This window comes from Triticum aestivum, chromosome 2B, assembly GCF_018294505.1.
Source record: "Triticum aestivum cultivar Chinese Spring chromosome 2B, IWGSC CS RefSeq v2.1, whole genome shotgun sequence".
NCBI classification, from domain to species: domain Eukaryota; kingdom Viridiplantae; phylum Streptophyta; class Magnoliopsida; order Poales; family Poaceae; genus Triticum; species Triticum aestivum.
The window spans coordinates 118,832,068-118,844,878 of record NC_057798.1 but is presented as its reverse complement, the minus strand read 5'-3'; the positions used below and the strand labels follow the sequence as shown (position 1 = coordinate 118,844,878).

Sequence of the window (12,811 nt, the reverse complement as noted above, 5' to 3'; positions counted from 1 at the left end):
AGAGAAGACAACTGGCTAGCTCGTAGTAACAACATGACCAAGAGCCCTGGTAATTCGGATACCAAGGACATCAACGGCAGGTCGCGTCGCAACAAGCACAACCGCCGCATTAATGGCGATAATGCTGAGGATACGGCAGTCAATGCCGGATTCAGAGGCTCTAAACCCGGTCAGCGGAAAAAGCCATTCAAAATAAATACTCCGGGCCCGTCCAATTTGGACCGAATACTCGATCGCTCGTGCCAGATACACGACACCCCCTAAAAACCAGCCAACCACACCAACAGGGATTGTTGGGTGGTCAAACAGGCAGGCAAGTTAAATGCCGAAAACAATGACAAGGGGCTGCATAGCAACGATGAGGAGGAGCCCCGGCCGCCGAACAATAGAGGACAGAAGGGCTTCCCCCTACAAGTGCGGACGATGAACATGATATACGCAACTCACATACCCAAAAGGGAGCGGAAGCATGCAGTAAGGGACGTATATGCGATGGAGCCAGTCGCCCCAAAGTTCAACCCGTGGTCCTCTTGCCCGATCACTTTTGATCGAAGGGACCACCCCACTAGCATCTGTCATGGAGGATTCGCCGCATTGGTTCTAGACCCAATCATTGACGGATTTCACCTCACTAGAGTCCTAATGGACGGCGGCAGCAGCCTGAACCTGCTTTATCAGGATATAGTGTGCAAGATGGGCATAGACCATCAAGGATTAAACCCACAAAGACGACCTTTAAAGGCGTCATACCAAGTGTAGAGGCCAATTGTACAGGATCAGTTACACTTGAAGTGGTCTTCGGATCCCCGGATAACTTCCGAAGCGAGGAGTTAATCTTTGACATAGTCCCGTTCCGCAGCGGCTATCACGCACTACTCGGACGAACCGCATTTGCAAAGTTCAATGCGGTGCCGCACTACGCATACCTCAATGTCAAGATGCCAGGCCCTCGAGGAGTCATTACGGTCAACGGAAACACCGAATGCTCTTTCCGAACGGAGGAGCATACGGCAGCCCTCGCGGCAGAAATACAAAGCAGCCTCTCGATCAAGATAAACCCTAAAATCATTTAGCATCTTGATAAACTGCGCAGATCTTGTCTTTGGGTGAGGAAATCGGATGATGGCAATAGAAGTAGCTCCCTGGCAGCATGGGGGATGGTGTGCAAACCAAAGAACAAAGGAGGCCTGGGAGTCATTGATCTCAAAATCCAAAATCAAGGGCTTCTGCTCAAACAACTCCACAAGTTCTATAATAAACTTGATGTCCCCTGGCTGACCTTGATCTGGGATGCTTACTATACTGGCAAGGTGCCTCATGCAACTGAGCCTTGTGGCTCGTTTTGGTGGAGGGACGTCATGCAAGTCTCGGATATCTACCGAGGGATCACCAAGGCGGAGGTGGCTGCGGGGGACACGGTCCTCTTTTGGAAGGACAAGTGAAAAAATGAGGTTTTTCAGGATTAGTACCCGAGAGCCTTCTCGTTCGTCATGGATCCTGACATGTCAGTGCGCCAGTTGCTCTCTTCTGATCGATTCCTCTGTCGCATGAGGCACGGCAAGAGGTGGCTGAATTGCAGGCGGATACTGTAGAGGTATCCATCACCGAGGGCAAAGATGCTTGGTCTTGTGTCTGGGGGAGAGGGGTATTCCGTTCCACACAATACTATGCATATTGCGTCAGCCAAGTGCAGGTTGATGAAGCCTTCAAGTGGATTTGGAAATCCAAATGCACATGCAGTGGAAGGTTTTTCTATGGCTACTGATGTCAGACAGATTGAACACTAGAAACATGCTCAAGAGAAGGAATTTCAGGCTCCAAAATGATGATTACTCGTGTCTGCTCTGCAGTAATCCTCCGGAGGAAGATATTATACATCTCTTTTTCACTTGTCCCTTCAGTCAGAGGTGTTGGGACGCTATTGGGATGCAATGGCCAAGTGACTCGTGCATGTTGAGGAAATTGCATGAGGCAAAAGTTAGATGGGCTCTACCAATGTTCCTCGAAGTTTTTGTGGTGGCTGCCTGGGGGATCTGGAAGGAGAGGAATGACAAGCACTTCCGTGGGATTCAACCCTCGTTTGGATCCTGGAGGGACCGATTCAAAAGGGACTTTGCCATGCTAGTTCATCGAGCAAAGCAGGAGATGGGCCCCTACATTTTATCCATTGCTAATTCTCTATAAAGTTTGTTGTACATAACTTGTAATAGTTTAGTATCTATAACCTCCCCCCCCCCTCTGATGTAGTATGTAACTCTCTGGACTTGCTAACACCCCCCACCCTCTTTGTTTCTTTTAACTTTTTAATTTAATACAAAAGGCATTAGTTCTCAAAAAATGGAGTGATTTTATGTGGTTGTTGGGGGCACGCGGCCCGAGCGCACAGTGGGAGATGTGGCCAATCACTGCCACCTGAACTGCCATAAGAGCTCCGAATGCATTGCATGTGGAAGCCAATCAACCGTGCGTTGCATGTGGAGTGCACTTTGGCCCAAGGCAGCTGCAAGTTGGGCCTTGACACAACCAACGTGGACCATCAAGGATGGGTTGATTCATCAGCCGTGGGAGGGCACTGGTGTGGAAGGGCAGGTGGAGTTTAGTACCACCTTGACTGTGGACAAAAAATCGGACTAGTTTATAAGGGGAGTCCTCATGGTCCACTTAATTGAGGTGCTATGCTACATACACACACATGCATATATCGTTGAGTAATGCGGCCACTCACCTTCCTTGTATATATTTGTTTTCTCCAAAAAGCAGGCAAAGGATATTCTTAACATGTTTATTGTTGAGTAATAATGAAAAGAAATATATATTGTATAAATCAGCATAGAAAACATTATGGTCCATGGCTCTATCAGCTTTCTTCGACCAATTTCAGCTTTAGAAAGGCCGTTCCTCTACGGAAACATTGACCCACGCCTTTCAATTTTCAAGTATACATATACACAAAACTTAAGTCTAGGGAAAATCCACCACTACGACTTCATACAACTACATCTACAGCAGGGGAACCAAATCAAACCACTAGATTAGGAAGAACTCCAACAGGGGAAGGGCGAAGACGACCACAACCAACCAAAATCTAACAGGGGGAGGAAGAAGACGAGGACAAACCACTATACACCACCCAAAACCACAACCACGGGAGCAGAGGAAGAGCTCGGAGTGGCCATGGACGATGAAGAAATCGCCGCCTCCTCTCTGCTATTGTATCTCTCCGTCTACACTTTCTAAACGCCTTACGAAATGGGGGAAAGACAACAATGGGGCGGCCGCTAAACGGGCTGGCCCGAAAACGGTCTACAAGATTGCATCAAAGGTGTTAGCGAACAGGCTGAAATCTATTCTCCCCGAGGTAATTTCTGAAGAGCAATCGGCGTTTGTTCCTGGACGTCTAATCACGGATAACTTCATATCGGCGTATGAATGTTTGCATTATATGAAAACAAGGAGAGTTAAAGGCAACAGATACTGTCCACTTAAGCTAGATATGATGAAGGCATATGATAGACTGGAATGGTCTTATTTTGAAGGAAGTGATGCTCAAACTGGGAATCAGTCCCAGGTTCACTGACACTGTTATGAGGTGCGTGTTGTGAGTTTCTTTTTCAGTCCTCTTTAATGGTGGCAGTATGGATGAGTTCAGACCATCTAGAGGGCTTTGGCAGGGAGATCCGATCTCCCCATATTTATTTTTGCTTGCTGCAGAAGGCTTGTCTTGTTTGCTCAAAGCACATGACAGTGGGGTGGAAGGCATTTCAGTTGCTCCCACGGCACCCTATGTAAATCACCTTCTGTTTGTTGATGATAGTCCCTTGTTTTTTGACGCTACTAGTGTCACGGCAGGGAGGGTGAGGGACATCTTGAAAATTTATTGTGATGCCTCAGGACAACGGATAAATATCGACAAGTCGTCTATCTACTTCAGTAAGGGGGTTCCGGAGCAAGTTAGGGGTGAACTAAAAAATATACTCGATGTTCACAACGAGGCTCTGTCTGAGAAATATTTGGGTCTACCAACTGATGTTGGAAAAGCAAAAGAGGGTTGTTTTCGATATTTGAAGGATAGAATCTGGAAACATATACAAGGATGGATGGAAAAGTGTCTATCGGCTGGTGAGAAGGAAGTTTTGATTAAATCAGTTGCACAGTCTATCCCAACTTATTCCATGGCTTGTTTTAAGTTGCCCCGTGGACTATGTGAGCACATCAATGGGCTACTACGGAAATTTTGGTGGGGTAGCAAGGGAGGCCAGAGGAAGCCGGCGTGGGTATCATGGAGAACTATGTGCAAACCTAAACATATGGGAGGCATGGGGTTCCGAGATATTGAACTTTTTAACCTTGCTTTACTGGCAAGGCAAGTATGGAGATTGCTCCAAGAGCCGGATACCCTCTGCACTAGGGTTCTAAAGGCTAGATATTACCCTGATACGAATGTCCTTCATGCAACTTTGGGGGCTCATCCGTCCCAGGTTTGGCGATCTCTTGTGGAAGGGAGAGACATTTTAGAGCTGGGTATAATAAGAAGAATCGGTTTAGGTGCAGAAACACATATTTGGAACGACAACTGGTTGCCACGCGATTTTAAGCTGAGACCGATTTGCCATGTCACACCTAATCCGCCACAATGGGTCTCAGAGTTGATTGATCCGGTTACTCGCTCATGGAACAGACAACTGCTAGATGAGCATTTTATTGAGCCGGATGTGGATGTAATCTTGAACATCCCCTTGAGCACGAGGGTGCAGCCAGACTTTTGGGCATGGCACTACGAGCAGAGGGGCTCTTTCTCCGTTCGATCGGCCTACAGGATGATTAGTGGCATTAAACACCAAAGAGAAGATTGGTTGGAGCACAGGGCGGGACACTCAAACTTGCCACAGGAAAAGAAGTCTTGGTCGCGCTTATGGAAAACTCAGGTACCTTCCAAGGTGAGGGTTTTCGTTTGGAGACTTTCGCATATGTCACTGCCCACAGGTTCCACGAGACACCAACGGAAGATGGCTACCACTCCGGCATGCTCCATATGTGGTGCAGAAAATGACTCCTGGAGGCATTCCTTTTTTGATTGTCGGATGGCACGTAGAGTTTGGGCTTTGGGAGACGAGGAGATTGTCGAGGTTCTGCTATCCAATAGATCGGATGATGCAAGGTTGTGGCTATTCTGGCCGTTTGAATCGATGAACCAGCAAGACCTAGCAAAAATACTCATATCAATGTGGGCTATTTGGTGGGCGAGGAGAAGAGCCATACATGATGATGAATTTCAAAGCCCTTTGTCTACTTTCAGCTTCATAAACCGATATTTGGAGGACCTGAACATAGCAGCATCTATGAAGCCAGCGGGTAACACTACAAGTACAGAGAATCGAGTTCATAGGTGGATTGCACCAGGAAATGATGAAGTAAAGATTAATGTTGATGGGGCTATATCTCGCAATGGGAGGATGGGGGCGGCCGCAGCGATCTGCAGGGACAAAGATGGTCACTATCTTGGCGCGTCAGCGGTCACCATTGACGGCGTGGTGGATGCAGCGAGCCTTGAAGCTCGTGCTTGCAGCGAGGCGCTTGCTCTGGCGAGAGACCTGAACGTCACACATGCGATGATAGCTTCGGACTGCTTGCAAGTGGTGATGGATTTAAACGGAGGAACTTTTTCTTCTTACTCGCTGGTTATAGATGAAATAAAGGAGTCGATGAGTGACTTTGTAAAAATTAGTTTCTGTTATGAGTGTAGGGAAGCAAATTTGGAAGCTCACGCCATTGCTAAGGCGGCTTCAGCGTTTCCCTCTGGTCGCCGTCTGTGGCTAGGGACCTTGCCAGACATTGCTTGTATTGCTCCGGCTTTGAACTTTCAATAAAGTCCCTAGTTACCCTAAAAAAACAGACACCAACTCCCAGCACGAATATCTGCGCAAGATTGAGCGGTCACAAATTTGAATGAAGACCAACTGTAAATCACTCGACTGAAAAATAGCAAAACCAAAATTCTAACGTTCACCACATATTACGATCCATGGCACTACTAGTTATCTTCGACCAATTTCAGCTTTAGAAAGGCCATTCCTCTACGGAAACATTGACCCGATCCTTTCAAGTTTCAAGTATACATATACACAAAGCTTAAGTCTACGAGAGAACAAGTATTGGAGAACGCAACACAACAACTTTGCTAACTCACGTATCATGTATTGTATAATGCACCATCTGGATGGGTGCTGGCATGCATTCATGCTCGAGGATCAATACATACACCAGGGAAGTAACATTTCCATCACCCTATTTTAAGGGAACTGGAATCCGCCGCCTCGTGCACCACCGGTGGAGTTCGCCTCCGGTGGACTGAGGGCCACCCACAGGAGGGAGATGGTGATGGATATGAGGCCTGACCAGACAAAGATGATGGTGGGTGTCTTGCCGCGGCGGCCCATGAGACCCTTGGCGAATGGGTTGAGATGAGCGAGCACCCAAAAGCTGAAGAAACCGCCGCCGATGAACTTGCCCCACCGTGGGTTGTCGCTATAGATGGTGCGGGCGAAGGCGAAGGCGATGGCGATGATGTTGAGCATGCCGATGGTGATGGGCGGGATGAGCAGCGATGACCACTTGACGACGTAGAGGTCCGCGTAGATGTCCTCGTTGTCTTCAGCCGCCGCCTTGGCGGTCAGTGTGAAGGAGATCTCAATCCCGGCCATCACCTTGAGCAACCCCTGCACCACCGCATATAGGTGCGCGCTTATGCCTGTCATCACATTAATTGTGCAAAGACACACGTGGTGGTCAGGTCAGTATCGGGATCCTAGCTAGGTCGTCAGTATCAGAATTCATGATGTGCGTGCCTGAGATGAGCCAGAATTGCTCATTGCGCCACCAGTCCTCGAGTTCAATGCCTGACCACTTGACCTCGAGGATGCCGAGCGCGATGAGGGTGACCGTGATGGTGAGGAGGTAGAAGAGGAAGGCGACGTTGAGCGTCTGCACGATGAAGAACCCGGAGAAGAGGGAAAGCGCCGGGATGAAGCAGTAGGTGAGCAGGAAGATGGAGGTGAACGGGTAGATGCCGACGTTGAGGTACGCGACCCGCTGCAGGAACATGAGCTTCCGCGATGCCAGGAACGCGTTGTTCCGGGAGAAGAAGATCTCCACCGACCCCGTCGCCCAACGCAACACCTGATCGATGGTTTGATAGTCATTCACCGGTAACACAGGTATAGGTGATCAACTTTTTTACTATGATACATCAACTTAATTCATGGTTCGAATGAAAGGAGTGAACCTGGTGCAGACGGTCGGTCATGTTGATGGGGGCTGTGCCAAGGAAGGCGTCGCGTTTGCTGATCCAGTAGACGGAGCGCCAGCCGCGGTTGTGCATGCGGTAGCCAGTGACCACGTCCTCTGTGACGGAGCCGTAGATCCATCCCACACGGTCTCCCCACTCGGTCTTGTCCTCGTACCAGCAGGAGATGACGGAGACGGCCTCGGCAACAGTGGGCGGGTCCAGCGGCGGGCGTGGCACGGTGAGCGTGCCTGGCGGCCTTCCGTGCAGCACGGCGGGGTGGTCGGCGATTGGACGCGCCTGGAACTCGGCGATGGGGATGGACGCCAGCATTGCCGACGAGTTGCCGAACCGCCTGGGCACCAGCTGCGCCGTGAGCTCCGCATCGAAGTCCTCCGCCTTGAGCTGTTGCGTGTCCGACTCGGGGTCCTTGAAGTTGGTCACCTTCTTCTTCTTGAAGAGCCAGCCTGTGTACTCGGCCGTCCGAGGCGGGTCGAAGCCGTAGAGCGCGAAGCGACGGAACATGCAGCCGGTGCCGACGTACATGGGGCCCTGGAGGCCGTCGAGCGCGCGCATGTTGCCATCGAAGAAGACGGTGTTGTGGTTGGCGTAGCGGTCGGAGGGGTCGATGCCCTCGAACCTCTGCGGGAACTGGATGTAGCAGATGCGCTCGCCGCCGCGGTCCATCATGAAGCACATGGCCTCGCGGATGGCCTGCGTGTTGTTGATGTAGTGGTCGCAGTCGAAGTTGAGGATGAAGGGCGCGTTGGACATGACGGCGGAGCACCGCACCAGGGCGTTCATGGCGCCTGCCTTCTTGTTGTGGTCGTACCCCGGCCGCTTCTCCCGCGACATGTACACCAGCATCGGCAGCCGGGTGTCTACGTCACTGTAGTCGACCAGCTGGTCCTCGTCATGCATGCCGTACAGCGGGTCCGGCGACGGCGGCCTCAGCATCACCTGCATGCCATGCCATGCATGTCGATTAACATGTTTGATGCATGGGAACAACTTGGCAAAATTCCGGCGTGATGATTGAGATTGAGTACCTGTAGGATGCCGGCGTGGTTACCCTTGGCGTGGTCAGGCGAGGACACGGCCCAGGTGCCCGGCCAATGCGTGCCGTCGGCCATCCAGGTAGCCTTCTTCACCTTAGGCTGCTCCGACGGGTCGGCGCCGGTCTCACGGAGGTGCTTGAGCATCTTCATGTCCTCGCGGGCGTTGAAGGCGTCGGAGCGGCGGCGGATCGAGTCCGGGAGGCCGTTGATTCGCACCTTGAACTCATCGTATTCCCGCTTCACCTTGCGTCGGTCCTTGACGAAGTCCGACCGCCGCTTGCCCTTGGTGGGGTCTCCCTTGAGGGCGAAGTAGCTGTCTGGGTTGCGGGGCTCGATGTCGTGCTTCTTGCAGAATGGCACCCATATGTTGGCGAAGCTCGCGGCCTCCGCCATGGCCTCGAAGGTGAGCAGCGCGCCTCCGTCGTCGGACACGTAGCATGCGAGCTTCTCCACGGGGTAGTCCACGGCCAGGATGGAGAGGATGGTGTTGGCGGTGGTGAGCACCGGCTCCTTCTCCGGGTCGGCGGTGGAGACGAAGACGTCGAGGCCCGGCAGGTCGGACCTGCCGTGGGGGTTGGACGGCGAGTGCGTCTCGAACTTCTCCTTGAGCACGGCGAGGTCGGTGCTGCGGTTGATGGGGTTCACCTTGGGGAGCATGTCGAGAAGCCAGGAGAAGGCGAACCAGAGCTCGCAGACGATGGACATGCCCCAGAGCCAGAGCGCCTCCATGTTAGGGTTGCGGATACGCCAGGTGAGGTAGAAGATGAGCACGAAGAACCGGATGACGATGAAGATCCGGTACGGGCTGATGATCGACGTCGGCATCGGTATCTTCCGCGTCAGCGGCTTGAACGGCTTCTGGCTCAAGTCCGCCGGCATGCCGCCGTCGCCGCCTGCGCCGTCCTCGTCCAGGTCGTCCTCGTACATGCCGCCCTTGGGCATGAACGCGTTGCCATAGCCGTAGGTGCCGGAGCTCTCGAAGAGCCACCGGTTGTGGTCGAACTCCCCGTTCTGGTTCCGGGCGAGCAGGGACTTCCCTGCCGACACGTCATGCGGGTCGTCGTCGGCGTAGTCGCCGATCTTGTAGTGCTCCTTGCACCCGGGGCAGAGACAGCCGTCCTTCTGCGCGTCCAGGTAGCAGTCACGGCAGATCTTGAACCTACACTCGCAGGGGTCGACCTCCTCGCCGCGCTCGTTGCGCATGACCTTGCCGTCGCAGGCCGGCATGGCGCAGCGGGTGGCCTTGGCCCCGGCCATCTGCGGGTGCTTCACGTCGGAGTCGATGACCCTGTCCATGAGGTGGGCGCGGGTCACGCTGTTGAACCCGCCGGTGAAGAGCGAGTTGGACACGTACTGCTCCTCGGCCTTCATCGCCACGGCCGTCGGCTCCGAGCCGTCCTTCATGGGCTGGTTGTCCGGGGTGGGCGGGATGTGCACCGTGTAGTTGGCGTAGTCCGGCCCCATCTCGCCCTCCATGTCTATGTCCTCGCGCGACAGGCTGAGATACCGCCCGCTCGGCGTCCGGCGCGCGAACTTCACCGGCTGCCCGGACGACGACTTGGGCGCGCCCGCCGACCCGCCGCCGGGGTTCCTGGGCGCCTTCGACATGTTCTCCTAGCTCCTCTCTTTTCTTTCACGCTGCTTTCTTTCTTGCACCCGTTGCGCGCATGGCTGGGATGGTTGTTCAACTGGACGGCGCCACGCCCGTGTGCTCGTCCATGGCGATGGTTTGCAAAAAATGTATGGGCGCGGTAAGGGGAGGGATATGGTGGGTAGAGGCGGCCTGCGCGCGCGCGTGCGGTGGTCGTTGCGGGGGAGACCCGGTCTCCTGCCTCGAAGAAGAGATGGCTATATTAAGGCACAAAGCAGATGTGCCAGGTTTGGCCGAGAGCTTGTGTGGTGAAGGAGAAGAAACCATGAACCAAATGGTTTTGCTTTGGAGCCATGTAAATTTCTCGAAAGTGACTCGAAAAAGATAGCAGCTTTGCTATTTCATATTTACTTATACGACAATGCTATTTTCCTGCCGACTGGTGGTTTGCAACATGCACGTATGATCTGGCGACCGCTCGATCCGCTTATCGCTCGATTCAAATTTTTTTCTAGTCTCCCGCGCAACAATTGCTCGACCGCTCGATCCGCTTATCGCTCGATCCAAATTTTTTTTCAGTCTCCCGCGCAACAATTGCTCGATCTGGGTTTTTTTTCAGTCTCGCGCGTGGAAAAGAAAAAAATAGCGCTAGCAAGAATCAAACCTAGAACCTGTTGGTTGAGGCCATAGCACGCCAACCAACTGAGCTAACTCTCTCTTCTGGTTTTACACAAAGATTACACGTTTTTATAACTTATTAAATGAGTGGAAAGGAAAAACAACTCGATCTGTTTCTCTCAGGCGACAAAACCGGGAACTTGTGTGTAAATAGCATGGTATTTGACGCATGTGGACCTAGTAAATTATGATGCAAAGACCGTGATAACTTATGGGTAAATAGCACGATTATGCATAGTAGATCTGATAATTTACATGTAAATACCATTGGTAATTCTGACCCGGAAAAAAATATTGAAACATATGCCGATAAGTTCTGTCTAAACAACAGGATAATATACACATTAATTTTGTGTAAATAACACAGTAATTTACGCACGATCTGACAATATGACAAACAACCGTGGTCACACAATAAAGCCGGTAACTTTTGACTGGGGGGAAATTTAGTGGAAAAACAAACCCCGGTAACTTTTATGTAAATATGATATTAATATACGCACAATAGAGCCGATAACTCACATACAAACACTATGGTAATTCTTTTAACCCCAGAATGAAAGTTGTTGAAAACAATACCCCGGTAACTTTTGTGCAAATATCATGGTAATATAAGAAAAACAAAGATGATAACTCGCGTACAAGCACCATGGTAACCTTTCTACTCAAAAAATGTTAAATAAGCTAGTCCGGTAACTTGTATGTAAATAACATGATAATATAGATACAACAAAGTTGATAACTCACTTACAAACACTCTGGTAACCATTTGACCCAAGGAAAAATATTGAAAAACAACCCCTGATAAATTCTGTGTAAATAGGATGGTAGTATACACACAACAAAGTTGATAACCCACGAACACCGTGGTAACTCCTTTGACCCTAGGATAAAAGTTGTTGGAAATCATACACCGGTAATTTCTGTGCAAATAACATGATAATATACACACAACATAGCCGATAACTTTGACTGTGAAAATTTTCTCTTTGGAAAACATTACTTCGATAACTGTTGTGTAAATGACATGATAATTTATGCACTGCAGCCCTGATAATTTAAATACAAATATGACGGTAATATTTCAACCCGAGGGGTGCTTGAAACGTACCCTAATAATTACTATATAAATAGTATGATAATTTATGTACCGCTGTCATGATAACTTATGTACAAACACCACGATAACGTTGACCTAGATTTTAAAAAAACATCTCTTGATAACTTTTGTGTAAATATCATGATTTTTACAGACTGCAAAGTATAATAATTTTGTACAACACCCAGCCGTATCTCTAACCCAAGAAAAAATATTTAAAATATTCCCCGGTAACTTATGTATAAAAAGCATGATAAGTTACGCACCAAATGGTTGATAACTTTTGTACCCTCGCAAAAAAACTTGTGTACCCTGGCATGCTTTTTACAATGAAGTTACCATGATATGTCAACAATTTTTACTACGTTAAAATTACCATGATGTTGTAAATATTAACAGAGCAGCCGGGCCATCTATATAGGATAAAAAATATAAAAGGAAAGAAAGAAAAATTATTCGTTTCCAGGTCACGCTAAGTAGTAGTACAAATACTATCTAACCTTAATCTATTCACTGGCTCAATCTAGACCGGGTGGTTGCGAACTACTGTGGTCTACCAAGATGTGGTGGGTTCGATTCCAACTTCTGCCAATTCTTTTTATTGTGCTAGAAGGAAAAAAAAGATGCGGTGGATCGATTCCCACATCGAGAGAAGCGGATCGTAGGTGGGTGGAATCGTCCGGATCTGTCGCTAACGACCAGTCGACTGGTCGTTAGCACAGTCCTTACTTATATCACATCTAACTCCTAACCCGTTTGATGCGAAGCTTTAAGATTCATGCACGCAAGCTTTGTTTTTTTCCGTGAGTTGTTTGTTGTCATGTTTCGTAAGTAACATTTTAAAACTGTTTTCGTAGCCAACGTTTCGTACGTTAGCTAGCTGCGCTGCTAGTACACTAGTAGAAAAAGGACCTATAGTCCCGGTTTGTAAGGGCCATTAGTCCCGGTTTTTGAACCGGGACTAAAGTGTCGGTACTAATGCCCTATACCTTTAGTCTCGGTTCTTGCATAAACCGGGACAGATGGGCCTCCACGTGGCCGGTGCGGCGAGCCTAGGCAGAAGGGCATTTGGTCCCGGTTGGTGGCACCAACCGGGACCAAAA

At 50.0% G+C, this 12,811-nt stretch overlaps 1 protein-coding gene across 1 annotated transcript; it reads right to left on the bottom strand.

The window, feature by feature from the left end:
• Positions 1-6,088: 6,088 nt before the first annotated feature.
• LOC123040752 (cellulose synthase-like protein D3) lies at positions 6,089-10,147 on the bottom strand. The gene is made up of 4 exons (XM_044463515.1): positions 8,332-10,147; positions 7,283-8,242; positions 6,846-7,176; positions 6,089-6,748 (listed from the first exon to the last, which is right to left on the bottom strand). Exons 1-4 carry the CDS (start codon positions 9,946-9,948, stop codon positions 6,291-6,293), a joined length of 3,366 nt encoding a protein of 1,121 aa, XP_044319450.1. The 5' UTR covers positions 9,949-10,147; the 3' UTR covers positions 6,089-6,290.
• Positions 10,148-12,811: the final 2,664 nt, after the last annotated feature.

Coding starts and splice junctions, on each gene's coding strand:
- LOC123040752 (XM_044463515.1), bottom strand. CDS start 9,948: ATGTCGAAGGCGCCCAGGAACCCCGGCGGCGGGTCGGCGGGCGCGCCC. Junction 7,177..7,282: donor TGACCGACCGTCTGCACCAG/GTTCACTCCTTT, acceptor ACCATCGATCAG/GTGTTGCGTTGGGCGACGGG. Junction 6,749..6,845: donor GCAATTCTGGCTCATCTCAG/GCACGCACATCA, acceptor ATGTGATGACAG/GCATAAGCGCGCACCTATAT.